Raw genomic sequence first — 26,160 nt, 5'->3', positions numbered from 1 at the left:
GGGAAATACGGTAATGTAACTTGGCTTGGGATTTCCGTCTTCTCTATGTAATTGCCACGTGGGTGCCCCTACCTAGACTTGGCTCTGGCTAGCAAGACTCAATTTGGTATCCTCAGACTCGATGATAGATTAGGTATCTTATACGGATAGACACTGTCTAGGATAAACACTAAAGAGTAGTACAGTAGACGAGGTGTGCCTTAAAAGTAACAAAACCTTTTTCAGATAGTAATTATGGCCCTACGGCTCCGCGACGTAGAGATCTTCCTTCTACATCCGTAACAACTGACGTGTACGGATTACGCCAGGCGCGTTTGCCTTACAGCGCACCTGCCTTCTTGCAGCGCAGCCCATACGATTTAGCCACCAGTACTCAGGATCTCAACACACTATCCCCAGACACGCCATCTCGCCCGACGAATTCTATGCGGGGCCGCTGCCGCCCAACAACAAAGGACGACGCTGCCAGTGGTTTACATTCAATGCGCGAGGTGAGCACTAAGCAACGCGAGCGAGATCTGACTTTATACACTAACGCCGTGCCGGCACATGTCCGACGTAGAAAGAATGGACGGCCAGGAGAGATTGGTAAGGCTCATACACCCAACTTCATGGGAAGCACAGCGCTGACTGTAGGTATAGACTCGGATTTACCGTTGGTCTCACGTCACTCCAGCCCGGGAAGGTAACCACCCCTTCTTCACCTCATGGCCGCAGCTGGCCATCACCTGACCCTGAAGATGACGGCATGCCTCTTATGCTTAGCGACGACATGTCGGTTGCCGAACAGACACTTTCATCTCGGAATGGGAATGTATCTTCTCGTCCTAGCCTTGGACTATACGAGAAGGACTTTGGAAGTATCTCGACATTGACATTTCTGAGCGCTTCTCGCGCCGCCAGCCACTAAGCCTAACCTCTAGGACCCTCTGGAGCATCGCTCTATCTTCACTGATAGCTCCCAAGGATTGACTCGACTTCTCAAGGTCATCTCACCAGTTTCCACTGACAAGCGTGTTCGGTGAACAAGTCACTCTCGCGGGCAACCTAATCCCGACAGTAAAGACAGAGGCCGTCATAGGACAAGAAGCGACCAGGTTGGAAAAAGCACGACAAAGTGGGAGCCGTCCAAGTGGCGAAAGTATGGTTCATCGATCCGGGTGAAAAAGAAAGTGGTCGTGTCAGCGCTGCGGGAGGACATCAGATCCAGAGTCACCACGGCCTAAAAGTACCGGATTGCAACGAGGGAACCGACTGCTCCGTCAGAGTAGTTAAGAAGAGTACCCGGCATGCTAGCCTCTCCGTGGTTCAAGAAGCAGCGGGTGACCGACATGTCCGACGGGAGAACGCATCGATGGCAGGGAAGACGAGACTGGCGGCATTCGTCCTTGTTAGTGTAGAACGAGGCATCCTTGGGAGCGTTCGCCACAGCTTTTCCGTTCATCGGAGCGCCGACAGCTGCTTTTCAATCTTCCGTCTGGAGGGAAAACGGAGAGAACGGGACGATAAGCGATAAGGCAGGTCGCACCGATGGCAGAGAAAAGAGACCGATGTTGGCCGAAGAGCAGCGCAATGCATGGACCAGGGCGTGCCTCGAGGCCGACGCGCCGGACCCTGAGGGACTTTCATATCAGTCAAGGCGGACGGCGCCGGGCGGAAGCGCGGAAAGGAAGCGTCGCTCCAGGCAGCAGAGGGATCGGAGATAGTTAGCACAGTTGCGACGGGAGAGCCATCGCCGCAATGCAGCAAAGGCAAGGGGTCGCGCAGCGCGAGGAGACGTAGGCGGGGACCAAAAAGTCAGACAGGGCCATCAAGGTGCCGACAGCAATCACCGGCGCAGCATTTTGGAGAGGAAAAGCTCCGAGAAAAGTGACCGATCTGGTGGAAGCTCGGACGGCATCAAAGTTAGTCCGCCGTCGCGGCGCCCACGTGCACCGAATGCGGGTGTTCAGCGAGCGGAATGCCGACGGTGGGGTCCTTGAAGTATCTGCGGCGCCGCCCAAGATTCTTTCACCACTTCTTCCCCGCCTCGTCCTCTCCACCACTCCTCCATCCCTTCCGTCCTCTCAATCCCGCCACAATGTCTGCTCCCGCCAACAAGTTCAAGGTCGCCGACGTCTCGCTGGCCGCCTTCGGCCGCCGCGAGATCGAGCTCGCCGAGAATGAGATGCCCGGTCTCATGGCCACGCGTGAGAAGTACGCTGCCGACCAGCCCCTCAAGGGCGCCCGCATTGCCGGCTGCCTGCACATGAGTCCGTCCAACACGCCCCCGCCCCGCCCAAGACGCACGGCTAACCCTGACCACAGCCATCCAGACTGCCGTGCTCATCGAGACCTTGACCGCCCTCGGTGCTGAGGTCACCTGGTCGTCCTGCAACATCTTCTCCACCCAGGACCACGCCGCCGCAGCCATTGCCGCCGCCGGCGTCCCTGTGTACGTCCGATCGCCCGCCTGCTCCCACACGCTCGTGCTAACCCGCCCCGCAGCTTCGCATGGAAGGGCGAGACCGAGGAGGAGTACCAGTGGTGCTTGGAGCAGCAGCTGTTCGCCTTCAAGGACGACAAGAAGCTCAACCTCATCCTCGACGACGGCGGTGACCTGACCACCCTCGTTCACAAGAAGTACCCCGAGATGCTCAAGGACTGCTACGGTGTCTCCGAGGAGACCACCACCGGCGTCCACCACCTGTACCGCTCTCTCAAGGAGGGCGGTCTGCTCGTCCCCGCCATCAACGTCAACGACTCCGTCACCAAGTCCAAGTTTGACAACCTGTACGGCTGCCGCGAGTCGCTCGTCGACGGCATCAAGCGTGCCACCGATGTCATGATTGCTGGCAAGATCGCTGTTGTTGCTGGTTTCGGTGACGTCGGCAAGGGCTGCGCCCAGGCTCTCCACTCGATGGGTGCCCGTGTCATTGTCACCGAGATCGACCCCATCAACGCCCTCCAGGCCGCCGTTTCCGGCTTCCAGGTCACCACCATGGAGGAGGCCGCCCCCATCGGCCAGATCTTCGTCACCACCACCGGCTGCCGTGACATCATCACTGGTGCCCACTTCGAGGCCATGCCCAACGACGCCATCGTCTGCAACATTGGCCACTTCGACATTGAGATCGACGTTGCCTGGCTCAAGGCCAACGCTGCCTCTGTCCAGAGCATCAAGCCCCAGGTTGACCGCTTCACCATGAAGAGCGGCCGTCACATCATCCTCCTTGCCGAGGGCCGTCTTGTCAACCTTGGCTGCGCTACCGGCCACTCTTCGTTCGTCATGTCCTGCTCTTTCACCAACCAGGTCCTTGCCCAGATCATGCTGTACAAGGCCGAGGACAAGGCGTTCGGCCAGAAGTACATCGAGTTCGCCAAGGCCGGCAAGTTCGATGTTGGCGTCTACGTCCTGCCCAAGATCCTCGATGAGCAGGTCGCCGCTCTCCACCTGTCCCACGTCAACGCCAAGTTGACCAAGATGACCTCGGTCCAGGCTGAGTACCTTGGCCTGCCCGTCGAGGGTCCTTACAAGGCCGACCAGTACGTGTCCATCTCTTTTGATCCCCCAAGATACAGTCCGCTAACAAGACTACAGCTACCGCTACTAAGCGCGTTCTTTCCTGCCTTGGTTAGCGGCACCGCATGGCCTTTTCAACATGTGTTACGATCGGATGATACCAAAAGTAATTGTCTTCAACGGCATGTTCTCACACGGGATTCGTTTCTCACTTCGCTTCGGGCGGGGTTAGCGTTTTGTTAAAAAGGTTCAAATAGACGTCTTCAACATCCAGAGACGTTCAGGATATTCAACCCATGGGAGATATGGGTTAGGATGGTGCAAAATGGCGTTTGTTTTACGAAAAAAAGAATACCCATGGCCTTTTCAACCATAGGCCTGGCGGAAGGAATAGAGACGAGATTACCATTCACCTTTAAAGTTGGAAGATGATGACTGATGAGGAAGAACACAACGAACTTCTCATGGCAGTTAGAATTTTTCTTTCTGATACGAAAGATGAAAAAAAAAATGCAATAGATGGAGAAGGGGTTTCGTGGAGACGCCCATTCCACTGGGCTGGGCTCCGAATCTATCCTTTTCGCCATTACTTCATTCAAGGAAACGACGCCACTTGTTCTACGTGTCTGCTTGCTGCGCCTTCGATCGTCTCCCTCATGACAGGGAGCTGCTCTTGACTTTCGGTTTGGTTGGATGACTAAAGGCTGACGAGAGTCGCTTACCGCATCGTCATCACGCTGGTTCCCTGTTGCCTGCAAGCACCCGTTGTTTGACGAATGCTTTTCTTTTTCCTTCGAGAAAGCGCGCGGAAGACTGGGTGGTGGTATACGCCGCCTCGTGCAAGCCTGAGTAACCTTTTGCCCCCAGCTTCTGCGCAGGGAGCGTAATGGCTCTCTCTCTCTCTCTCTCTCTCTCTCTCTCTCTTAAACACTGGTTGATCTTCTCATCACTCTCACTCTTACTCTTCACACAGCCCCGACTGACGCCATTTCCCCTCTCCCCCCTCACTATACAGAGCCCATCACACACGATCCTCACTCATCCCAACCAGTCGGTCGGCCGGCGCTGTTTGATAGTACTAGTGTGGCTGGCCAGTCGTCATCAATCTGTCCCATCCATCAGTCCGTCTGACCAACCCCGCATTTTTTTTCCCTTTCTCTTTCTCACGTAGGTAGGTAGGGGGCACAAAAGCAAGGTTTGGTTGCTTGTCAAGTGTTTCAGGTTCGCCCCTTTCCCTCTTTTTTTCATGCAATATGCATGTAAGACGGGAAGAGGCGGCGCAGCCCCACCCCAAAAACAAAAGCAAGCTTTTCAGCCAGCCCGCCAGCCAGCCAGCCAGCTGATTGATTTAGCGTTGCATGCATGTATGTATGCACGTACGTACGTGTGTTCGATGCGTACTACCACATGCTTGCGTAAGGGAGTAAGCAACGGCGGTGGGGGTGGGGTTGCATGCGTGGACTTTTTTTTTGTTTTTTGTTTTTTTTTGCCGATTACCGACTGGGTGGGTTGTGGAGGGGTTTTTGGTTGTTGTCGTCGTCGTCGTCGTCGTCGTCGTCGTTGTGGCGTCATGGGTCGCTCGCTCACTCGTTGAAATTGCGTTGTCTATGTGATGTATGAGAAACAGAGCTTGAGAGGAGTCGCGACGCAGTATTCCGGGGCAGACTGCTTCGTTTGCGTGTGTCGCTTCGTAGGCCAGTAGAGGGTTGTGTGCTTTTTGTCTGTTATAGTAGTATGTACATAGGGATGTGGTCAGTGCCTAGCTGAGTGTGTGGGTTGGGCTTCTTGATGGTCGTGAGAACTTCTTGATGCAAGGCGCTTCTTCCCTTTGCTTTTTTGTTTCTTTGTATTAATATTGCAGAAGCTGCACCTATGATATGTGGATATTGCTTGTTCTTTTTTCCTATTCTGGGATACGTGTTTGCTCATTTTCTTCCTTTGCTTGCAACTATGGATGGAGAGAGGCTGGTTTGTACGCCAGATCACCTTCCCCTCCTCTTCCCCTTCCTTCCCAAACTCCTTCAATCCTCTTCCCCCGCCACGGTGATTTTTCGCTGCAGGTTTGAACGAAGGGGGAAAGATGGCGGAGGAAAGAAAGATGCTTTTCGTATTGCGTGTGGCTGGGCTGATAAGGCTTAGCGGATGTTTCCAGCATCGTGCATATGCCGAAAGGCTTGTCGGGCGCAGCTGTGGGTGGAGCATAAGAGGGGCAAGGTGGTTCGTGTGTTCGTGATAGAGAAGGATTGAAAAGTGCGGTGGCTGGGGAGTTTCGGATGTGGGGGGCGGATCGATGATTGGTGTCGTTGGTTGGCCTGGCGATACGACGACGGCTGTCGTGTGCAACTGCAACTGCCGGCCTGGTGAACGAGTGATGCAGTTGTCAGTAAATCAGCGGAAAGAAATGAAGGGATAGGAGGAGTTAAGAAACATGTTCGGTCGGCTGAGATCGAGTTCGTTGTAGTAGCCGATCGAGAGCTTCTTTTTCGGAAGAGGGAAAAAAGCGCACAGAGGTTGGAAATAAAGTGCCATGTACCTCCGTGGCAGGGCCGAACCGCTAGTGAGTTTTACTTTGTTGGACAAGATGATTGACGCAAAATGATCGGCAGATCTCGTCAACTGGGGGGTCCTTGGCGTGCTCCTTCTTTCTTTTTGTTTTGGGAGGGTGCGACGTTATTCGTCTCAAGGCCGTCCGCGGACAGGGCCCTCGGAATCAAGTGCTGAGATATCGAGACATGATGAAAGAGGGACTCTGATGGTGATTGACAACTTGAGTATAAATTATCAGGGTATCATTCCACCTGATTACTATTCCTGCAGATAACTAGCTACTCTAACACTTGACGCCAGCCCAGCAGTTAGGGCGTATTGGCAAGCAAGAGTGTGGAGGGTGATTAAGGAGGATTTTTTGTGGTATACCTGTGTGCGCCAGGTGCCATGCATGACTACATTAAGTTGTGACCCGTTCCCTCCGCATCCGTCGTGATAAAAAGGCGTGGTAGCCAAAAGCCAAAAGTTGTAAAAGCAGAATTGCGTACAATCGAAGCGAAAAAGAAATAAACATGTCGCCCGTCAAGTATTAGGTGAGGGTGGCGTAGGGGTATCGAGTGCTGGTTCCGTCAAATCGTTCGCCCATGTAGACCCTTACAAGAAGGCAGCGAAGACGGCACCAGCACCGAAGAGAGCGCCCGAGGCAACCTTGACGGCGGCAGCAGCACCAGTCGAGCTCGACGAGGCAGCAGAGCCGGAAGCGGTGCCAGAAGCGGACGAGCCAGACTCGGAAGACGAGCCCGAGGCCGACGAGCCGGAAGAGCCAGAAGCAGAGGCGGAAGAGCCCGAGGCGGACGAGCCAGAGCCCGAGGCGGAAGAGCCAGAGCCCGAGGCGGCGGCCGAGGCGGCGGTGCCAGTGGCAGAGACGATGACCTGGCCCGACGAGGTGCTGACGATGGTGGCATCACCGCCGACGATGGAGGTGACGGTGCTGCCGGCGGAGACGACAATGTTGGTCACGCTGCCAATGGCAATGGTGTACAGACCAGTGCCGGCAGGGATGGTGGCAACCTTGGGCTGCGAGGTGACGGCAGCGGGCTGGGTGGGCTGGCCGGTAACGACGCCGAGGGAGTTGGTCATGGTAAGGAAAGAGGTGGCGCCGTTGGAGTAGGGAACGGTGCTGACGGCAGCAGCAGAGCTGGCAACGCTGGCAGCGGAGCTCACGGCGGAGCTCGCGCCGGAGGCGGCCGAGGCGACGACGGAGGAGACGGCGCTCTGTTTGGCATGTCAGCGGGTTGCACGCGGTCAATTGGGTGCGGAGGGGAGCGTACGGAGGCGCTGTCCTGGGCGTAGGCAGCGGCGACGAGAGTGCCGGCGGCGAAGAAGAAGGACTTCATGGTGGCTGATTGGAGGGTGGGTTGATTAATTGCGCGAGGGCGGTTGAGAGCGAGTGGAATTAGGTGCTGAGCGAAAGACGGGCGGCGGGTGGGCGGTTATATGCAGGATGGGAGTAAAGTGAAGGCGGGTGTTTGGGATGCTCGGCCTGGGTTTATGAAGCAGAGGCAGGTGCAGGCAGGTGCAGGCAAGTGCAGGCCGCGCTCGGGCCACGCCGATTCCCAAAGCCCACGCCCCGTCCTCGCCCCTCCTAGCGCGCAACGCCGACGCTGGGCGGCCCGGGCTTCTCCTGCGGAGGCGACCAGGCGCCCTGGCCATCGCTTGGATGCTTGGATGCTTGGATGCTCTCACCAGCGCCCACCATAGCGCCTTCACGACCGCCACCCGCTCCACGCCCCAGGCCAGCCGCGACTTGTGCCCGATCCATTGGTGCTGCCGACGGCGCTCTCGCGAAGCCCTCACGGCCAAGGGCTGCAGCATTGCGCGGCCCCGGCACCCCTCCACGCCCTCCACTGACACGGGCTCACGCGCCCGTCATGCACCCTCGAATTGCACGCTTGCCGGGATCGGGCAGTCGAGCTGGTGAGATGGGCAGCGCGCGCTTCCTTCGCCAGCCCGGACTGTGCGCAGTCACACGGGTGACGGAGCGCTGTGAGTGTCTCGCCGCAGCTGGCATGGTGGCGCCCGGCTAGGGGCGCATTTGCTGATCCAATTACTCTGCCGACGCCGTTGGAAACATCGCACTCGCTCCTCCGCTGATTAACCCACCCCGGCGCTCGACGGGCACGCTGGCCTCAGCTGTGCTGGCCCAGGATCCGCTCCGCCGAGCACGGCTGGGTGATTACGAGCGGCATCGGGCGTCGTTGACGTCCACGACCAAAACGCCACGCGAGGGTGAGCCGCAGCCGTGGCTCCAGTACCTCCAACACGGGCTGGTTGGGGCCCTCGAGGCGCGATGGCTGTGCTGCCATGTGCTGCCGTGTTTCTGGCCGCGTCGGACCGTCTCGCCACCCAATCCAATGGCCGGAAGCCGTCATTCGCCGCCGGCTCGACGTCGTGAGAGAGGGCCGTTGGGGCGCAGGCTGCTATTCTTGGGGGCTCACGCTGGCAATGCGCAGAGGTGTTCCCGTGGCTAGGCGCTGGGCGCTGGGGTTGCATTCCGCCTTGATGTGCCCGCCGGCGATCGCCCAGAGGCACACTCGCCCATTCGCCCATTCGCCGGCGCCCATGGCTGCGCGGCTCCAACGGCACTCGGCCGCAACCGACCTGCAGCCCGCGGCGCCGCCAGCCCGCAGCTCGCAGCCTCATCGTGCCGCGCAGCGACGGCCGTCAACGCGAAGCTTCGCCCGTGGTTCACGTCATTTGCCGATGGGATTGTGTTTCGCGCGAGCACAAGCAGGCTTTCCGCCGGGCCCAGGAGCCTAGGAGCTCCGGAGCTCCAGACCCTGCGTTAAGGCGCCCATGGTAAATCACCCGGCAACAGATGCGAGATCTCGCTCACACCGTGAATTCGTCCAGAAGGCGCTGTCTTGACGCTCGTTCCGGGCGATGCCACGCCGGCCTGGGGCGGCGCTGGGGCCGCCTATTCCTGCGCTGAGCTGGCCGCGTTAATGCGCTGCCAACACGCCGCGGCCCAACTATGACCGTCTCTTGGCTTCACTCCTATTCTCTGCATGTTCTGTGCTTTGCGCTCCAGTCCACGAGCCTGCCGCCTCCGACAAACCCCGGCGCCTGGTCGTCATCGCCCGCGCCGTTTTTGGGGCCTGTTGCCGACGCCCAGCCAACCCCAGTGTTTGCACGGCGCAGGAGCCTCGGCGCCCTGACTCAAGATCAGCACATCCGGAGTCGCCAGCGTCGTCACTTCCCTGGCCCTCGCGCTGAGCCAGTGCGCTGACCGCACTTCGATATGGGGCAACTCTGGCGGTCAGGAACAACTCTCATCTATCCAGCTACTCGGTGAGCAGATAGACCGCCTGTGATTGTCTTCCCCGCCCGATCATCTTATCGACTCGTGGAACGCCGAGCTCTAAACGTTTCTCTTCTCCTGTCGATGAACCGCCGCTTCTACCTCCGGCCCCGAGCGGTGAAACAAGAGGCTCAACCCTTGCGCCTGTGCGCAGGAACCCGGCAGAATTTCTCGAACTGTGAGGACGTTCGGCAATGGTGCCAAATACCTTCTTCATGCGGCATCGAGTCTGCAGCGCGGCTCTTTCCTCGGTGGATCCTGCCTCTCCACCAACCGACCCGTCCGGTTTACCTGCATATCGTGCCTGCGCCGCTGAAAAAACAAGCAGCACCACGCTCAACCAAGGCAGCTGAAAGACGAGTGCCGAGCACCGGCGTCATACTCGCTTCTCACGCTATACAAAGTCGGGCGGACGCGAGCTGTAGCCTGCGGTGCTAATGAAAATTTTTTCCTTTTATACACGACCTACGCTATAAACATGGTCTTGTCGGAGATACCGAGTCGGACAGCGAGGATGGGGCGCCTCACTCTTCTCTCGGGTCATCCTCTTTGCAACGGACCGATCGCTGGTAGGTTTCATTCAGATTTCGGGGAGCGGGCCGACGACGGTTTTTTCGCTGGCGCCGCTGGCCTTACACACGGACCGCGGTTCTGTGGGATGTTCTTCCCTGTGTGCCCACCCGTTGGGGTGTGTGTCTGTGAATTTTGGATCCCAGCCCCAACGCGCTTCTGGCGGACGCAAGTAGGTGCACCCTGGAAGGTTGGGCCGCCGAAAGGCACCTTCACGCTGGTTTGACAGAGCGGATCGAAAACGCAAGCCCAGAGGTGGGATGGTGGATCCTATGGCTCGACGGGCCAATCTTCGCGTGGCAGAACGACGTCCAGACTTCTTGTACACGCCTCTTTCTCCCGCTCGGTATCTTTCTTCCGCTCGGTATCTTTCTTCAACTACTGAGCAGTCGCGTACAAAACATCTCGCACATCGCTAAGCGTATCTGTACGCTATGCTTGGATTATTTGTCTAGTTTTCAGATTCTACATCTGCGTTCAAGTCCTCACTCCTTCTACTTACGGAGGATTGAAGAGCACAGTTTCTCACACTGAACATGTCTGGGAGGAGTGCAAATCGTTGTAAGCCACTGCAGCTGCGGCGCACACAAAGATTCATCCATCAGCGGCAATTCCGGGCAGATGGGTAAGGATCCATGGCAGATCTCTGCGTAGTCGTTCGCCGCCTAAAGTCCAGCAACTTGATACTACGAAACTTTGGGTTGACTGCGTCTTCCCGACACCAAACAGGCCCAGTCTCGAGGCGTTTGTGACTTCAGCTTCGCTCCTCAGGGAATCAACTTGGACTTTGTGAATGGTCGCGCGTCAGTCTGGCTCGGCAAAGCCCCGGTCTACACGATTGGCCATCTTCTGTACTCCTACAACTTTGATGAAGCAGGCGGAAATAAAAATCATCTCCGAGGGGACTATGGAGGATGTGTTGTTCAGCGCCTTCCAGGAGCAAGGCCGGCTCTACGGAGACTACCTGGGTGCAGCGCTGACAATGGCCGACAACCCAGCTCTCACGTCTCCCTTTCATCGATTTCCGTCTCCGCCAAATGTTCGTGCCAAAGCGCTTACACGTCTGATCGCTACATTATTATTCCATCTGGTGCCGAGCAGGTAGTAGTCTGAAGATCCCATCTGCTCTCTCAAACCCATCATCTCTCCTGATGAGCTTCGACGGGCTCTCTTCCTCCACTCGGAACCGCTTCCGTCAACCGAGCCTACCATCCGCCACTACCTAGCTAGTTAGGGGGGCAGGGGCCTCCCTAGGCCTAGCCCAGCCCAGCTCTGTCTTTACACTTTCCGACTGCTCGACACGCTTGTTTCGCGCTCGGACAGGTGCGTAGGTACCTTGCAGCTCCCCCTCATCCCCCGGAGATGAAGCCAACCGAGGAGAGCATGCCATTTGTTCCATAGGCACCGCACCGCGCCGTCACCGGGGGGCGTGCGGCGCGCGGCGCGTGAGATCCGCTAGCTGGTGTGGGCGCGTGAAGATCGTCGAGCGGGTTTTTTTCTCAGGAGATCCGGAGGATGCGTGGGACGGAGGTAGTCAGTGCGGGTTGTACTTGCCCTGTTTCAAGGGGATGGATGGGGATGCTGCTGGTCGGTGGGCGTTTTTTGGTCCCCGTCCCGTCCGTCCCCCCCATGGTGATCCTCTTTTCGCGATCCGGACGGATGGGACGGTACTGGGTGGCACCTCGCGTTGGGTAGGTATGGTTGAGAGAGAGTTGGGTGATGAGGACAGCGGGGGTCCTCGTTGCTTCTTGGCTTGCTTTGCCATGTGGGTTCCATGCGGATGGAGCGTGATTGGCTAGCCGCCGGAATAATGCAAGATGGGCTTGGTGGAGAGCAGTAATTTGGTAAAGAAGCTCATACTCTCTCAGTTGTATGTACTTATCGTAGCCTCCATGCAATGGGCTCATTGGCAGTCCCTCCATCACCAACGCATGCTGAGATGACGTGTATGTATTCCTTACCACATGCGTCACCGGTCACAGTTTGGCTATCCAGCATCGGCTACGGTCTTGCCTAGAGGAGTCTGCGCCGGTCACGGGACCCGGCGTCGAGGACACTGCGCGTGATGTGGGTTCAGCGCTCATGCCCTTGTATGTACAAATCCCCGCTGGTAGCTCTGACTGTTCTTCGTTGCCACTCAAGCCGCTCTCAATGGGAGGGCTGCAGTTACGACGACCACAATATGGTACACTGCCGTCGCCTTTGCCACTCACCCCGTACGAATCGTCAACCCCCCCTGTTTCTTCTTCTCTCGTTTCATGTCGGTGAGCTTCAGCGATGTTGGTTGAACGATGCATATTGTCATCAGGACGGGTACATGCTGCTATGCAGTGCTGTTTAAATTACAAGGGTAACGAGTTCGCAGCGGGCTGGCAAAGGTGTTTGAAAACGGTAGGAAGAGGCATGGAGTGATCGCGGCTCATGCTCAGAGCATCCCGGCCGAAGCAGCGGGAAGGGCTGCGGCTCTTTTCAGGTGTTGGTGGGGGGATGAAGTCTGCTGGGCTGTCTGTGTGGGCTTCGCGCGTCTGCACTGCGTCAAGGTGATGGAAATGGTAGGCAAAAGGTGGGCATGCGATTGGTGTACTTGCTTCAACCGCCCACATAGAGGATTGTCGTAGGTCAAATCCCTTCGTCACTAACTGTGAGCCTTGTGTGTCTGATGTTGTTGGACCTCATCATCATGCAGATGACCCTCGTTGAGGAGGATTTTCATCATCAGACCCACAAGGGTCTCATTCAGCAATGTATCATCATGATCAGGACCCTTATTATCCCTTTCTTCGCGCATATATAAACCTCCTGTAGTAGCAGTGTTCAATAAACCATCCAGCTATCAGCTTTACTTCCTACACCCGGCTGTGATCACCCCTACCGATAGATGTTGATGCAAATTCCTGTCACAGGGCCCGAAGTGTAAATGAACCACCGGGTGAAGTAGCTGTCCAGTCGGCCGAAACACAACAGAAACCCACAAGTACCATCCAGTTATTAGAATGCGTCACCGCTATTATCATGCTTGCCTTAGAGCCAAAGTAAAGTCCGCAATATACTATAAAAGACTCTACGTACTCGGGATACCGGGACGAGGGGCTGCCCGGATGCATTATGATCCCACTGATCTAACGCGGCCCCCATGACTGAACCTGCATAGACTGAAGACCGAGGCGAAGGCAGAGAGAGGCGTAGCATTAAAGTCTACTCATACAGCGAATAGCTATATTATTAGCAGTCAGGTGACGATTGTAGATTTTCTCTTTCAATTTCCCTTTATATGCAGCCTTTGGCTCTGCTGAGTTTGAATGAGAGAATGTTTGCAATGTATGGGCTCTGAGGGAAGCGAGCATCATTGCTAGCACCAGTGCCCTCGTCCGCGGATAGAGAAGCTTGCACCGAGGACATTGATCGGCGGGTTTCCAAGAATGATCACGATACCGCTTTGGCTGAGGAAGGTGCGTCCTCGATCATTGCACATCTAATCTGTCGCGGCAAAGCCCAGTTGATGATCTCACCTTCATCGTATCGGCTGTATAAAATCCTATGCGCAGTAGTGTTGTGAGAAGAAAAGAATTGAATGCAGCCATCATGTCAACCGGTCGAATCAGATCATGTGAAGCTTGAGTAAGTCCCAAGCGGGGTCCAACAGCAAAAGAGGCAAGTGGGATGGATGGATGAATGCACGGCATGCATGTGCATAGCTAGCTAGCTTATCCGCGATTCGACGACGAGATGCAGAAGAATAACGTCAACTTGCAGCATCAGGCGGCATCAGGCAGGGTCCAGAACAGGCTTGTCTCTGAAAGTGACGTCTGAGCACGTATGATCCCTGGCATTTTCCTCTCCCAACCGTTCACTCTCGGTGCGAGAGATACGCAAGAAGCCGTAAGGCTGAGGCAACAAGAAAAAAAAAGCTACTACCATTTCCCTATATCCAGGCTGCCTTTACATGCAGCAACTCGTAAGAGACAAGAAGAATAAAAATTGTGAGGTATACCATATGTGTCGTGAACGGGGGATTAGCTCGTCATCAGAGAGAGATAGAGAGAGGAGAGAAAAGTCCGGAAATGAAAAGCTTGCGCGATAAACCATCAGGAACCAAAGACCCCAGACACCGTCAGATCCGTCCGTCCATTCTTCCAATCTGTCTCTGACTGGCCATATTGGGATAGATAGAGTACGGGGAAGGATGAAATGGAGGACTGAATATTTCAAACAAAGGCATGAAGATAGAAAAAAATAAGCCGGAATCGTGTATCGTGTGTGAGATGCAAACTCCAGTGTGGGGGGTGAAATTGAAATTGAATGTCGTCGTAACGTTTGCCATCAACCCAACCACAACACATTCCTCTTGGGGCTGCTGGCGGCGCGAACCCTCATCGGGCTCTTGCTCTTGCTCCGCTTGCGCACCCATGCATACTCGGGCTTGCCGTCGTGGTTGTGACGCTCCTGGATGAGCAAGCGCGTCTCGGTGGTCTTGCTGCGGACGCGCTTCGTGTGCTCAAATAAGATGTCCGTCTCGCGAGCGTCCATCTCGCGGAGGATGATGATGTAGTCGGTGTCAGTCTGTTGCGTTCGAGTTTTGTCAGCATGTGCTACTCCGGGATGACGCATCGCTTGAACTTACCCTATCCCACTCCCACGGCAAGTTGTAGTACGTCAACGTCTCGATGGCGAGGTGATCGCGGTGCACCTTGACGTAGGTCGGCTTGTGCTGATGGTGGTGGTGGTGGTGCTGCTCTATGGGGTTGGCCGGGCTGAGACCGACAGCTAAATCCTTCGCCTTCTCGGGCTTGATCATGGCCTGGATCTGGTTCTCCTGGAAGCCGAACTGGGCGAGACGCTTGCGCATGTCGGCCTCGAACTCCTCTTCCTTCTTCTTCTTCTCCGCCGCCGCCTTCTCCTGTTTTTCCTTCTGCTTGCGCTCAAACTCCTCCCACTCGGCCTTCTCCCTCTTCTTCTTGGCCTCCTCCTGCTCCTTCAGCCGCCTGATCAACGCCTGCTCCTCCTCCTGCTTCTTCTTCGCGTCCTCCGACTTCTTCCGCTCGAAGTCGGCGATGATGCGCTTGCGCTCGTCCTCGGCCTCCTTGGCCTCCTTCTCCATCTTCAACCGGTACTCCTCGGCCGCCGCCTTCTTCGCCGCCGCCTCCTTGGCCGCACGCTCCTTCTCCTCCTGCACCGCGCGCTTCTTCAGCTGCGCAATCTCCTCCTCCTCGGCGCGCCGCTTGCGCTCGTCCTGCTCCCGCTTGAGCTCGTACTTCTGCCGGATGTGCTCCTCCTCGCGCTTCAGCCGCGCCGCCTCCTCCTCCCGGTCCGCCTTGTCCTTGAGCATCTTCAGCTTCAGCCGCTTCTGGATCAGCGCCTCTTCCTCCTCGCGCTCCTGCTGCTCGCGGATGTACTTGAGCTCCATGTCCTTGCGCACGAACTCCTCGGCCTGCTCGCGCCGCAGCCGCTCCTCCGCCTCGCGCCTCCGCTCCTCAGTGAGCGCCAGCTGCACCGCGCGGTAGTCCGGGCTGGGTGAGTCGTGGTGGGAACCGAAATGGTCGTGATGGTGGAAGTGTTCGGCGAAGCCAGGGCGCCCGCGCGACCTCGAACGCGCGGCCCCCGGTGCCAGTCGGAACGGAGCGTCGTCCTCGAGCGCCCACTCGTCGTCGAGCATGACGGGGCGGCCTCGTGGCGAGGCGCTTGGCGTGCGCTGCTGGGCGCGCGCGTCCAGGCGTGGGTGCATGTCCTGCTCTATGTTGTTGTGGATGTGGATATTGGGCACGCCGCGCGACCCAGTTGAGTGCGAGCGATGGAGGCCGCCTACGTGATGATGGGCGCCTGGGTCGAGAAGGCCACCGCTGCGGCGAAAGGGGCTGCGGCCCATGCCTCCAGGCGCTGGGTATCGAGTGCCGCCGTAACGCTCGTCCGAATAGTAGAACTCATCATCCCAACCCCGCTGCATGGTGGTTGGAGTCACAGGAATGTGTGTGGTTCCTTGCTGTTGCCTCGGGGTGTTTGATGAAAATAGTGAGAAGTAAGTAGGTGCGGTGCTAAAAGCGTAGCTGGAAAGTATAGCGTGAATGCAGGACTCGGGAGGAATTAGGCGTCAGCGGCGAGTGGGGCTCGCAGGCTCGCAGGCAGTTGATCAGGTAGCAAACAGGCAGCAGGGCGGGTGTGCGAGGCAAGTCAGATGTTGTGGGAGAGCGAGGTAACTGAAATGGGTCACACGCCTGAAGCGAGCCGGGCGTGACGCGCGCAACTGATCCGAGGAAGGGAAGCGAGGAAAAGAGACGAGACAGAGAAGAAGAAGAGAGACGGACGGCAGGCAGCTGACTCGGGTGGCTTTTCTCTATCGCCGTAGCTGAAATGCTAAGCTGAGCGAGCCTTGGGGGCTGAAAAGCAGCGGTGCTTTTATCATATGCAGCGGTGGCGCTTGGGCCAGCGCGAGCGTGCAGCGCAGCTCAAAGGCTGGGATTGCCGCTGCCGTGGGCCTGGTACCAACAACCGCGGCGGCACCCGGACCAGGGCGCGCAAGATGTGTGTTTGACATGTAGTAAGCGGGGGCTTGAGTGCTGAATCGGGCGCTGACGGGCGGCGGCGCGGGGCAGAGGCTGGCAGAATGCGCCACCACCATCCTCCACTAGCGGCCTTTGGCAATCCCGCTTTATCAGCGCGCGGCTCTTCGCACCTGCTTCTCACTCTCGCCGCGCAAACTTGGCCGACCTGCATGTCTCGGGAAGCGCCTTCGCCTAGCCGCGTGTGCTGCTGCTCCTGTCGTGCAGGGTTGGCTATCTGCACCGTTAGCTGACCCATGTTCGCGCGCCACGCTTCTCTTCACGGAGACTCAGAGGTAAAAGTCGACGGCGATCGCTGGTGGCATTATTACTACTTTACCGTTGGACACTTCGGCCTGGACTAGCGTCGGCCTTGGTCTCGTGCAATCCCGCCACCCATAAATGTGGCAGCAAGCCCTCGGCGAGTTGGTCGTGGGGGCCAGGATGTGCAGGCTAACGAGTGGTACCAACCTGCAAAACCCCATCCTTCACCCGTCACAGAGGCACAGGTTGACGCGTTGAAACAGTGGGCCGCTCGTCTCGGTTGAGCTCCGCGGCTACGGGCACGTCGGCAACATCCAATGATTTTTCTTTGATGCAAATGCCGTCCGTGTTGGTGAGGGCGGCGCGGACAGATAGAGAAGCTGTGCCGCCCCCTGGCAATTGAATTTCTTCCTTTCTTTGCTCACCTGGGGCCCGACTTGAACAGCTGCTCGAGGTTGTCGCGGCTATTCTTGTACGTCGTCTCCAGGTAGTGGAGCTTCTTCTCCAGATTGGACGTGTCCGACTTCAATTCCTCGCCCTCCGAAACCAGGCGCTTCTTCACATCATCCACCGGGCTCCATACGAACCTGTGAAACGCGCGTGAATACCATGCAAGCACAGGAACATGGAAAACAACATCAAAGGGGCAGCCGAGCTTACATCTTGCCAACGCCTTCGTAGACGTTCGTGTCCTTTGGCAGCGCGTCAACCTCGCTGGTGGTAAGCTGCAGCATGCGCTGCTCGCGGGCCTTGGCGGTCATCTGGGCCTTGACGATGGTGATTTGCTGCTGGGAGAAGGCAGCCTTCTGCTCAATCTCCTGCAGAAGCTTGGCGGGGGTCAGAATGGTTGTTGAAGTCGGTGGAGGTCCGCATGCGGCAGGCTCACCTTCTGCAGAGCCTCGGGGGGGATGGACATGATTGCGGGGCGCGAGTGCGGGCTGACGGGGAGCTGAGCTGCGGCGCTGGAGGGACAGGTCGCGCGGTCGCGGAGAGAGCTCAGACGGCTGGAATTACACTCGGGCCGAGCAGCAGACGGACGGGAGGTGGCTCGGGCTGGGCGGTGATGGTGTGGAGTCGGAGCCGCGTTCTCATGCCAAGACAACGCGTCCCTCTGCGAGCCTCTGGGGGCAGGCGCGCCAAGGCGATGATGACGGCACGCATCGCGCCTGCCCGCCGGTTCGTGACAGCCACCTAGCGGGCCGCAAGCTTCTTTTTGCGCGCCTGAGGCCTCGCTTCGGTGCACGCGCGTCTGCTGTGAACAGAAGAATCTCTCTGTCTTTGACTTTCGCACGACGATGACAAATGGCTTGCTCCGTATAGCCCCGTCGCCTAGGTATCCGCCCTATCCGCGGTCCACTGCAGCTTTCCTGCCACCACCCCTCTTCAGTCACAGACGCCTGTCGTTTGCTCCCCAGACCGCTGTGCAACCATGCCCGACTGGCTCCCCTCCGTCCCCTATCCAGGCCCGCAAGACGGCTTCTGGAGCCCGGTCACAAGCACTCTGAACTGGTGCGAGGAGGCAAGCACCCATCCACCCAAAAGCAGCCCTCAGCCACCGTGCTGTTCGCCCGAGCTGCAGAAGATGCAGCTGTGCAACCCGCCGATTGTGCTTGCAAAACGACCTCAGCTCCGCGAATGGCACCCGCCCGCTGTTGCCATGCGCTGCGCGCCGAGCACCCACCCAGCGCCGTGCAGCTCCGTATAAGCTAACAGCTCCTCGCGCAACAGGACTACTACGCCACCATCTACAGCGCCGAGATCATCAACACGCTGACGAACCTGCTCTTCATCTACCTGGCCTTCAAGGGCATCAACAACTGCCTGCGCAACGAGCACGATGGCATCTTCCTCGTCACCTTCGTCGGCTACCTGGTCGTCGGCACGGGCAGCTTCCTCTTCCACAGCACGCTCAAGTACCCGATGCAGCTGGTCGACGAGCTGTCCATGATCTACACCACCTGCCTCATGTTCTACGCCACCTTCTCCTACGGCCGCTCGCGCGCCTACGCCCAGGCCCTCGGCCTCTTCCTCGTCGCCCTCGCCGCCTTCATCACCGGCTACTACCACTACCTGCAGGACCCGGCCTTCCACCAGAACATGTACGCCCTCCTGACCGCCGTCGTCCTGTTCCGCAGCATATACATCATGGAGGTGCGCCTGCGCCCCACGCTCAAGGCCGAGGAGAAGGCGGCGGCGAGCGCGGCCGCCGTGGCCAACGGCAACGACGCCGCTGCCGCCGTGCCCGGCGAGAAGCAGCGCCGGGACGCGCGCGACACCGAGATCCTGCGCACCATGTGGCTCATGATCGGGACCGGCCTGAGCGTTTTCCTCGGCGGCTTCGCCATCTGGACTCTCGACAACGAGCTCTGCGGCACCCTCCGCCGCTGGAGGAGAGACGTCGGCTTGCCGTGGGGCATCCTGCTGGAAGGTCACGGTTGGTGGTAAGTTCTTCCTCTTCCAAACCCACCCCTGCAAAGCTGTTCGGGCTTCGCTCGGCCGTTGTTCTCTCTTTCTTTCTTTTTTCCTTGGTTCTGCAGAGATCGTACGTGAAATGCTCAGCCAATAACATCTTACAGGCACCTCATGACTGGCGTTGGTGCATACTTTTACATTACGTGGGGAGTCTGGCTTCGCCATTGCTTGAACGGCAAGCAAGACGAGTACAAGCTTCACTGGCCGAACGTTTTCCAAATGCCGCTCGTCGTCAAAACGAACAAGCCGTATCAGCTCAACGGCGACGCCAAGGGCGTCAAGAAGCACTTGTAAAGAGTGCACTACCGATACATATCTTGGATTCTACTGGCATGCATTATTAGGATTGATCTCCTGGTGGTGTGAGTGGTTTGGTGTTTGGGGCATGCGTAGGAGGTTATATTGGATTCCTATCGGGAGGATTTCAACATGTGCTTCTAAAAGCTAAAGCTAGACGAGTAAGACAGGTGGCTGGCGACATGGTTCAAGGCGCATAGCGAAGATAGGTAAAGAAAAATAAAGGGCGTTTGAAACCGGAAAGATTGCTACAAGGTTGAATCGCTTGAAACTGAAATAGTGAGATTGGGTAGTTGAAGCGTTCGTTTAGATATGAATGCACCAAACGTCTATTGACGAAAGAGGGAAAAAAACCCACGCGGCTGGAGAAGTGCTTCAACTCCCTCGATTTAACTACGATACCAAGCGAACCGAACTATACGTGGGTCCCAAGCACTATGTGCAATGTATTCACTGGCGCCACTGCTGCTGCGCTCATATGAGTTGAGTGTAAGGATACAAGGGGATGCCATAAAAGCAAGCGATAATCCAGCAGGGTAAACCCATCTTACCCCGCCCAACGATGATTTGTACATCGCCATATCCCAATGAACGCCGGTGCCCATTCCCTGGTCTCCATGTTTTCCCATTTCCTCAACATCCCTTGTCCACCATGAAAGCGACTGTCTCCTCCTGTCCAACACAACGGCCCAGGCAATCAAACGATCAACCAGCAAGTCAATCAATCAATCACCCTTTCAACACCGCCTCCTCGCTCGCGACAAACCTCCTCTCCGCCCTCCGAATCAGCTCCTCATACAACGTCCAAGCCAACGCCGAGCTGAGCGCCTTCCGCGCCATCCGCAGCCCCAACCCATCGAACAAGCTGCCCACGCCCTCCTCCCTCAGCATCAACCGCGCCGCATGCGCCATGTTCGCATAGCGATCCGGCAGCAGCTGCAAGCGCGTCTTGATCGCATCAAACGGATTCGTCAGCGCGGTCCCCAAGCCCGCGGCGACGACGCCCGACGCGAAATTCACCGCCGCCGCCTCCCCCCCGCCCATGACCGCCGCCTTCTTCTCCTGATCGGCATCTACGCTCGCCCCCGTCGCCCCCGCCGCCGCCGTCCCTGCCACGCCCGCCATCCTCCCCAACGCCTTCTTGCTCTCCTCGTAAAACAGCACGTACAGGCCGGCGTAGGGGGCGTCGCGCACGGCGGTGGCGCCGAAGCCGGCGAAGAACCCCCGCACGCCGTGCGTCTTGCGGATGTCGGCGCCGGCGGCCCACAGCGAGCGGTACGCGTAGTAGCTGCTCTCGAACCGCACCTTGATCACCGTCACCGGCATCATGACGAAGCCGGCCGACGCGCGCGCGACGGCGCCCGTCACCAGGTTGCCCAGCCGCGAGAGCTTGACGAGGCTGCTGCTGCTGCTAGATGTCCCACCGCCGGCGGCATGTTGTCCGCTGCTGCCTCCTGTTGTGTTGTTGTTGTTGCGGTGGTGGATGACCGCTTCGGACTTGGCGACGCTGGTGCGTAGTGCGTTGAGTGTGGTGAAGTAGAGCGCGCTGCCGAAGCCTGTGCGGAGCGCTGATGGCACCGTGCCGCGCCATAGTGAGCGCACCGGGTCTGGCCCGCGGAGGATGTTGGTGAGGGTGGCGGAGAGCGTTGTGCTGCGCGATTGCTGCACGCGCGTCTTCAGTAGGTCTGCCGGCTGCAGCAGTACGGCCGAGAGGACGCCGGAGGAGAGACCGGCGAGGAAGTGGACTGGATTTTTTTGGAGAGAGGCTGTTAGTGGGGCTTGGCTGGGGATAGGTCTGTGTGATTTGAGGTGGGGAGTTTTGGGGAGGGAGATTTGTGAGGGGAAAGGTGTTGGGAGGGAGCGGAATTGGGGTTTAAGAGAAGCCTTTTTGGATGCTCCTTGTTGGCGCGAATGAGGATATTGCGACTTACAGGAAGACGACGAGCGCGATTTGCCGCCATCTGACATTGCCGTGGTTGCATCAAGCAGCCCGCAAGCAAAGAAAAGTCTCGCCCAATTGGAGCTTCAGTTGAGGTATTCGAGAATCAGACGAATTGGAGAGAAATATGGGAGATGCTGCATTCACGAAGACATGGCGGGCAAGGACAGGGTTGGGGGGCAGTAATGGAGAAAAAGACCGGAGATAGAGACGAGGTGTTGGCGGGAAACGGCTGTCGTCTGCGTCATTTTGCGACACCCGCGATCGCCCGCGCGGAGGCGGGAGCTTGGGGCGCCGAGCACAGCAGGGGTCCCGGGCACGAGCTTTACTTACCAACGACGCACGTCGGGAAAGCCTGCACACGCCGCATCAGTGCACTGCGGCTACTACTATGGTCGCATGCACCAGCTAGACTTGCGGTCATCACGGCTTGCAGCATCTCCGGGATGACCCGCATGTCTCAGCAGCGGCCGAGTTCACATCCCGTTCAGCTGACGAGAACATGTGCGCCCAGTCCGATACGCATTTGACTCTACCCTAATCCTCGCTCATGCGGAACCCCGTCTAGAACGAAACGGGCCGTACAGTCATACACACATTTCAAACATTCCGTAGCCTTGAGTCAGACCGCCTTCACTTCTCGCCGCCCTCCTCCTCCATGACATCGGCCCAGACCGCAATCCCTCGTTTATCCTGGCGCATGCCCTCGGTCGGCGCAGGCTTGAGCACCTTGTTGAAGTAGCGGTCCTGCACCCGGAGCTGCGGGTAGATCCACGCGCCCTTGACCAGGGGCAGCACGTTGTACCTCACCGTCTGCCTGCTGTGAGGCAGAATGTGGAGCGCCGTGAGCTTTGGGCCGGCGAAGGCAAACTCTTCGCTCGCCTCCATGCTCACGTCGAACGTCAGGAAGTGCATCGTTGGGTTTTCGAGCGTGTAGTCCAGGTGGATGAGCGTCGCCACCTGCGTCGACGGCCGCGCTGATGCGAGCACGCGCGGCTCGCTGTTGGCAGCGATGAGCCGTGGGCTCGCGATGATGCTGCGCACGCTGCCTGAAGCCTCCGGGTGCTGCGACATTGGCGTCTTGCGCCGCCACGTCACGCTGATGGTGGTCGCCAGCGCCGATGACCGGCGGTCCTCGAGCGCGATCTTCTGCACGTCGACGCAGAAAGTGCGGAGCTGGACTGCTTGGGGTGCGATCTCAGCCTCGGGCTCATCGGGACTCTTTTTGGTCACCCTGGCTATGGCACCGCCTGCGACCTCATGGACAGTGAGGTCCGCATCCTGGATTACAAGGTCTTCTTCTGCGTAGGAACCGACTCTGACGTTCATGAGGTACCTCGCAGTAAGACCAAATGCCTCCGCTGTAGCCGGGTCTGCAGATGCCTCTGGTAGTTGCGTGTCGTCGATGTGGAAGAAGCTGGGCCAGGGGTCTGGATGGACCTGAGGTGTGAAGTCATAGGTAGCCTCGAAAGGATCGATGATGGCCAGCTCCCCGACGATTGTCTTCGAGATTGGCACGTCTGGATCGCTGACAACATGGTAGACGACCTTGGCTTCAAACAGTACCTCCCCTGAATCAATAGGTGCTGCAAAGCGAACGCTTTGCGTGCGTTTCGCTCCCGGCTCCATTTTCCCCATGCCGTGATCAGATGGATCGGGTTCCTGCTCGTCACTTGCCGCATCAGCGTCTGAAGTGAGCCAGCTGAATTCAAGAGAGTTTTTCTGCTGGTCCATCAAAACGAACTGAAGAGTCGCTTCGGCTTCTTCGTCTTCGCCATTCTCGATTTCCAGCTCCAGAATGACGGGCTCAGTGGCGTAGTATCGCTTTTGCAGATTCGGGAGCCGGACTTCCATTTTCGGCGGTTTGGGCAGAACCTTGATGGCCGGATCATCCATGATCCTACCCAGTCTTTTCGTCTTCAGGCCGTTCTTTCCCCTATACCACCAAATGGGTTCCGTGTTATCTTGTGGCGATTCCGCGGTGCAGGTGAGGTGGAATCTGTCCGTGTCTACTTCGAACGCAGCACTTTCGACGAAGACTTCTCCGGCCTCTCTGAAGATGATTGGGAATGTGAACACTCTAACCTCGCCAGCAGAGAAACTCAGATCGGCAGTGCCCTTGAAGCTTGGTATGTTTCCAGCCTTGTGTTCTTCGTCCTCTGTCACGGTAACTTCCGTGATAGGTGATGATCCGCTCTCATTTTGCTGGTGTTGTAACTTGATAAATCCCAAAGAGCCCTTGAAAGTTACAGTAAGTTTGTCCAAGATGATTGGTTTCGAACCTCTATGGGCGTAGGATCTCACGGCGATCTGTGTTAGGATCGGTTCTGCGACATGACCCTCTACCACAGCAAATTCGGCCGTGATTGAAACTACAAGTTGTCAGAGCCAATTGATCAACCGACGAAAGACGAAGTACTTACGGCAAGACATGAAATCTCGAGCTCTCAGCGTGACGTGGGGCTTCTCCGTTCCTTCAGCTTGAGGAAAGGAGTCTAGACAGGTCATGAAATCATAGGCCTTGCCCTGCTTTGGACGCAATACTGAACGCCAAGTGAGCAATTTGATCATGGCATAATAGGCCAATGAGCCACTTACGGCGACTGTGCAGTTCTAATTCGGTCATCAGAAATGATTCTTCGTCTGAACATCTTTTTGCACATTCGTTCAATGCCCAAGTGACGTCCGAGACGAGCGTCCACCACCTTTCGTTTCGCCAACTCATGCCTTCCCACAGCGGCTTTAGGGCGCTCAAGGCGTCACTATACCTCTCCGCATGGATGAGCTCTTTGCCCATATCTAACTGGAGCTTGTCCACAAAGCGCTGTTGGCTTCGAGCGTGAAACTCTCCAACCGCTTTATTGAACAGGTCCACGATCTCAGCAGTATGATCGAATCCCTCGCCACCCTTGTTGGGGATAGGAAATTCAACGTGAGGCTCAGGCACCAGATAGATGTCATACGTAGCGAACCTGTTCGCGACCTTTGTCGCAGGAGACATTCCAGGAGGCAGGCGATCTTCCTCTGGAAGTTCTTCCGCTAGTTTCCGTCGAGCGATGGCTCGCTCCGCAGAAACTCGGTACCAATATCCGGGATGATGAACCAGGTGCCAGGGCGCAAGCCTTTCACCAACAGGAATTGCTTTCTCTGGCGGTGAATAGATGGCTTTCCTCTCAGGCAAGGCATCGGGAAACTCAGGTGAACCGACGATAGCGAAGATCGGCGGGTCCACTCGCTGAATGATCTCCGCCATAATCCTGGCCCATCTCGACTCCCAGGCCTGCCAACCATAATTGGCAGTCCCTTTGCCGCGCCGGTCGAGGAGATCATGCATCCTGTCCTTGTAATTCTGCCAAGATTGCACTGCAGACGTCGGACCATTGTTCCACATCAAGCATCTCACTATGCGGATTGCGATACCATCGGCAAGCAGACGGGTGTCATCCCAGCGTGGTGACCAGCTGGCTGTTGTCTCAAACACTCCGTCACCATCCAAAAGAGCATCGATGGCAAAACTGTAATGCCTGCATGCCGCATCCATCTCTTGTCGGAATTCGGCAAACACTCCGAGCTTGAAGTCGTATCTCACGCTCCATCCTGGGCTGGACAGAGGATGGGAGGCTCCCCGGGTCGGTGCTGCCGTTGGTGCTGGGACGCTGTTGCGATTCTTCTTCCGCCTCGCATGCTTGGACAGGTCGCGGTAATATTCTACACAGAGAGGTTGCAATGTGGTCAAGACTGATTGAACGAAAGCGGCCAATTCCGCACGCGATGGATTGGCGGGGAGGAAGAAGAGAGCGTTCTTAGGATCGAGCCCGGTGGTTCGCCGGATATTCGCAAGCCGTTCCTCGATTTCTGGCGCCTCGAAGATGGACCGATCACTCATGAGAACAACGGCATAGTGTGTTTTGTAGCCGCAAGAATGGAATATGGCCTTTATGCGGTTAATCTCTGCCTTGAGTTGGTTGTCGTTCAAGCTATCTCTGCCCGGCTCGGAGGTGAAGTCGAAGAAGGAGATGAAGACTGCGGGTATATGGTTCTGGTGTTTGGCAATCCAGAGAGGCGACATGACGCCGTCGGGAAAGGTGGGCGAGCCGGGAGAGAGCGGAGATATGGGCGAATGCAGGACCCATCGGTGGCCACTGCTGAGCACCGGGGTGCCCGGAGGAGTCTCATCGGGGGAGATCTGGGGAGGTTGCGCTTTGCGGGGAGGCAGTACATAGCCCTGTATTTCTGTAAGCCTGCATTGCGGGGGACGGAGGACACTGGTGTCCCTGACCTACCCTCCCGACAGCCTTCAACCTGAACCCGACATGGTCGCCACGTGTTTTTGTCCGCAAACCATTCCACGGCGCATGTCTTGCGTCTGCGCTGAGGAATTCGTGACGCAGCTGGTCCGCGTGTTCGCCAGTCACGACCGGCACGGCCGAGTCGATCTCGATGCCACGGTCTCTCAGCAGCGGATGGGGCACGTATCCAGAGTCATCGGACGGGGTTTCGCCCAGGCCAGAGAGGACGACGAAGGGGAGGTTGTGCTCGACGTATTGCGGAGGATAGACGTCCATGTTGAAGATCGGCAGCCGCCAGCCATAGAGCGCACGGGGTCGCGAGAAAGAGCAGCAGTGTAGCGCAGCAACACTCGGCTTGGGCGGTGCTGGGCAGGAGCACGGCTCCCCCGCAAAGACGAATCGCGGAGCTGGGATGCGGTTGGTGGCCGGGTGGAAGCTTGTTGGAC

General features: G+C 57.5%; 7 protein-coding genes across 7 annotated transcripts; 2 read left to right on the top strand and 5 right to left on the bottom strand.

Moving 5' to 3' along the window:
* Positions 1-2,080: 2,080 nt before the first annotated feature.
* On the top strand, positions 2,081-3,593 carry BKCO1_4000153 (adenosylhomocysteinase; the record flags this gene model as incomplete). Its single annotated transcript, XM_020275575.1, has 4 exons — positions 2,081-2,252; positions 2,308-2,434; positions 2,488-3,525; positions 3,581-3,593. The coding sequence occupies 4 exons, from the start codon at positions 2,081-2,083 to the stop codon at positions 3,591-3,593; spliced, it is 1,350 nt and encodes a 449-aa protein (XP_020134247.1).
* Positions 3,594-6,643: 3,050 nt separating this feature from the next.
* BKCO1_4000152 (period circadian protein) lies at positions 6,644-7,386 on the bottom strand (the record flags this gene model as incomplete). The annotated part of the gene is made up of 2 exons (XM_020275574.1): positions 6,644-7,264; positions 7,321-7,386. The coding sequence occupies 2 exons, from the start codon at positions 7,384-7,386 to the stop codon at positions 6,644-6,646; spliced, it is 687 nt and encodes a 228-aa protein (XP_020134248.1).
* Positions 7,387-14,240: 6,854 nt separating this feature from the next.
* BKCO1_4000151 (reticulocyte-binding protein 2 a-like protein) lies at positions 14,241-15,861 on the bottom strand (the record flags this gene model as incomplete). Its single annotated transcript, XM_020275573.1, has 2 exons — positions 14,241-14,480; positions 14,542-15,861. The coding sequence occupies 2 exons, from the start codon at positions 15,859-15,861 to the stop codon at positions 14,241-14,243; spliced, it is 1,560 nt and encodes a 519-aa protein (XP_020134245.1).
* A 1,277-nt stretch (positions 15,862-17,138) lies between these two features.
* Positions 17,139-17,633, bottom strand: BKCO1_4000150 (prefoldin subunit 1; the record flags this gene model as incomplete). The annotated part of the gene is made up of 3 exons (XM_020275572.1): positions 17,139-17,304; positions 17,378-17,544; positions 17,604-17,633. 3 exons carry the CDS (start codon positions 17,631-17,633, stop codon positions 17,139-17,141), a joined length of 363 nt encoding a protein of 120 aa, XP_020134246.1.
* Positions 17,634-18,146: 513 nt separating this feature from the next.
* Positions 18,147-19,483, top strand: BKCO1_4000149 (alkaline ceramidase; the record flags this gene model as incomplete). The annotated part of the gene is made up of 3 exons (XM_020275570.1): positions 18,147-18,406; positions 18,469-19,158; positions 19,294-19,483. The coding sequence occupies 3 exons, from the start codon at positions 18,147-18,149 to the stop codon at positions 19,481-19,483; spliced, it is 1,140 nt and encodes a 379-aa protein (XP_020134382.1).
* Positions 19,484-20,215: 732 nt separating this feature from the next.
* BKCO1_4000148 (solute carrier family 25 member 38) lies at positions 20,216-21,454 on the bottom strand (the record flags this gene model as incomplete). Its single annotated transcript, XM_020275569.1, has 1 exon — positions 20,216-21,454. The coding sequence occupies one exon, from the start codon at positions 21,452-21,454 to the stop codon at positions 20,216-20,218; it is 1,239 nt and encodes a 412-aa protein (XP_020134381.1).
* A 604-nt stretch (positions 21,455-22,058) lies between these two features.
* On the bottom strand, positions 22,059-25,990 carry BKCO1_4000147 (foie gras liver health family 1; the record flags this gene model as incomplete). Its single annotated transcript, XM_020275568.1, has 4 exons — positions 22,059-23,797; positions 23,849-23,968; positions 24,024-25,650; positions 25,709-25,990. 4 exons carry the CDS (start codon positions 25,988-25,990, stop codon positions 22,059-22,061), a joined length of 3,768 nt encoding a protein of 1,255 aa, XP_020134389.1.
* Positions 25,991-26,160: the final 170 nt, after the last annotated feature.

This window comes from Diplodia corticola, assembly GCF_001883845.1.
Source record: "Diplodia corticola strain CBS 112549 chromosome Unknown scaffold4, whole genome shotgun sequence".
Taxonomy (NCBI): Eukaryota; Fungi; Ascomycota; class Dothideomycetes; order Botryosphaeriales; family Botryosphaeriaceae; genus Diplodia; species Diplodia corticola.
This window is presented reverse-complemented; position numbering and strand designations above follow the sequence as displayed.